General features: G+C 37.3%; 1 protein-coding gene across 1 annotated transcript in view; it reads right to left on the bottom strand.

Moving 5' to 3' along the window:
• fgd6 (FYVE, RhoGEF and PH domain containing 6) overlaps positions 1-1,790 on the bottom strand; it is a 34,435-nt gene that overhangs the window by 15,140 nt on the left and 17,505 nt on the right. The window contains exon 3 of the mRNA XM_005747240.1: positions 1,176-1,287. Within this exon, the coding sequence (XP_005747297.1) occupies positions 1,176-1,287 (112 nt within the window). The remainder of the gene's footprint in view (positions 1-1,175; positions 1,288-1,790) is intronic.

Raw genomic sequence — 1,790 nt, forward strand, 5'->3', positions numbered from 1 at the left:
ATCTTCCACTTGAATCAGACATTTTTCTAACTGCATTAGGACTGCATTCATTATATTTCATTATAGACATGGTCAGCTAGAGACCACCAGCTGAGTAGTGATTCCTGTTATACTTCCCTGAAAATCTACTCCAAGTCCTCCTCCTGGGCTGCAGTCATAGCTGGTGCACTGTAATGTAAGTTCTCCAGACGAGTCCACGTGGTCATGAAAACAAGCGGGCACACAGACGCTCACCCTCTAATGATGACATTTATGTTACTCTGAGGCGAAAGTATAAACGAGGCTTTAACCTATACTCAACTCCTGAGTGGACCGTTGTGTTTTCCTATCACATTCATATTCATTTATTCATTTGGGTCAACAGATTTAAAAAAAAATCTTAATCTGTGAGTTAATGATTAATCCTGATCTCAATATTATGATTTCGACATAACCAAGCTATAGTTTGAAGACATTAAAATGGGACCTCTTACACTACTTTCAAACTCCATATTTGTTTCTTGGATTGCATTGGAGATTTCAACATAGAAATTATTATATATTGTTATAATATAAAGAATATATATTATTCTTTATAGTTTTTTAAAGGTGAACTTTATGTTAACATTAATTGATGTATTATATTTATTACTATATTTCATTTCCTGGAATCTACTACAGTAGCTTTGCATGACTAGTATTTTAAAATCATCCTCCTTTCTCTATTACTGAGCTGTGACACAGTTCTTAAGTTCTGAAACAAGCTTTTCAGCCCCTCCCCCTTTACCCCACATTTCTTCTGATTGGCTACCCCTCATAAATATGACCAGATTAGGCATATCCACTCTCTTTAACGTCATACAGAAGCAAGAGAAGGAAAAAAAATGGCTGAAAATAAGTGTTTAGAGCCTTTCGTAGCTGCAAAGACACTCTGCTGGAAGAATTTGAGAACCAAGACGTTTGACTGGATGTTCATTATAATAATTACACTGGTGAAAGCATGAGGCATGATGGTAAGTAAATATTATAAATGTTTATGGATTGTGGTATCAGAGTAACATGCATGGAAATGATCAGTCATCAGGTACTGGGAGAAGTTTCAGTTTAAATTCAACCCTAATTACTTTATTGCTCACATTGAGTCATTTTATTGTCTGAATTCCCCTTATGTTACAGACGGAGTTTCATTATAGTACCTGTCTGTCTGCCTCGTCCAAGTGCTCCTTGCTAGAGGTGGAGCTGTTGTCCTCGTCATCTGAGCTGTGGATCTCCTCCTCCTCAGAGTGGACTTCCTGAATGAGGCAGCCGCTATTCGCCCAAACACAGACAGACAGAGATTAATTTAGCCTTTCTTAACAGGGAATGTTTAAATCTGTGAAAGGGAAGCAGGGCAGGGCTACAGAGTGGTGTGTGAGTTCAGAAAAACCCTCCTTGGATAAATAAAGATTAAGGAAGCCTTGTGCAATAAGGGGGCCTAGACAAGTTTAACATGCATATTTACTCATAGAAGTATGTGAGTCAAGACCGACACTTCTTCAGGGGTTTGGTATAACGGAAAATACTGATGAATACAATTAGAAAATATTTTGGGTAGTCATGCAGACAGCGGTTAGGTAGGAATTGAAAATGAGGGGACACCAAAAAATGTGTCCAAAAAAAAAAGAATAAAACAACCAACTACTAGGTCTGGAGGTCTTCTCCAGGTCAAAGACCTTCACAGACACACTAATACACCACAATAAATCCCACTGCACTTTGATCATTTTAATACTGTTAATTTATTTTATTTACAGATGAGTTAATACAAGAAA

Source organism: Pundamilia nyererei, unplaced genomic scaffold (assembly GCF_000239375.1).
Source record: "Pundamilia nyererei isolate P.nyererei 1_Seehausen unplaced genomic scaffold, PunNye1.0 scaffold00192, whole genome shotgun sequence".
Taxonomy (NCBI): domain Eukaryota; kingdom Metazoa; phylum Chordata; class Actinopteri; order Cichliformes; family Cichlidae; genus Pundamilia; species Pundamilia nyererei.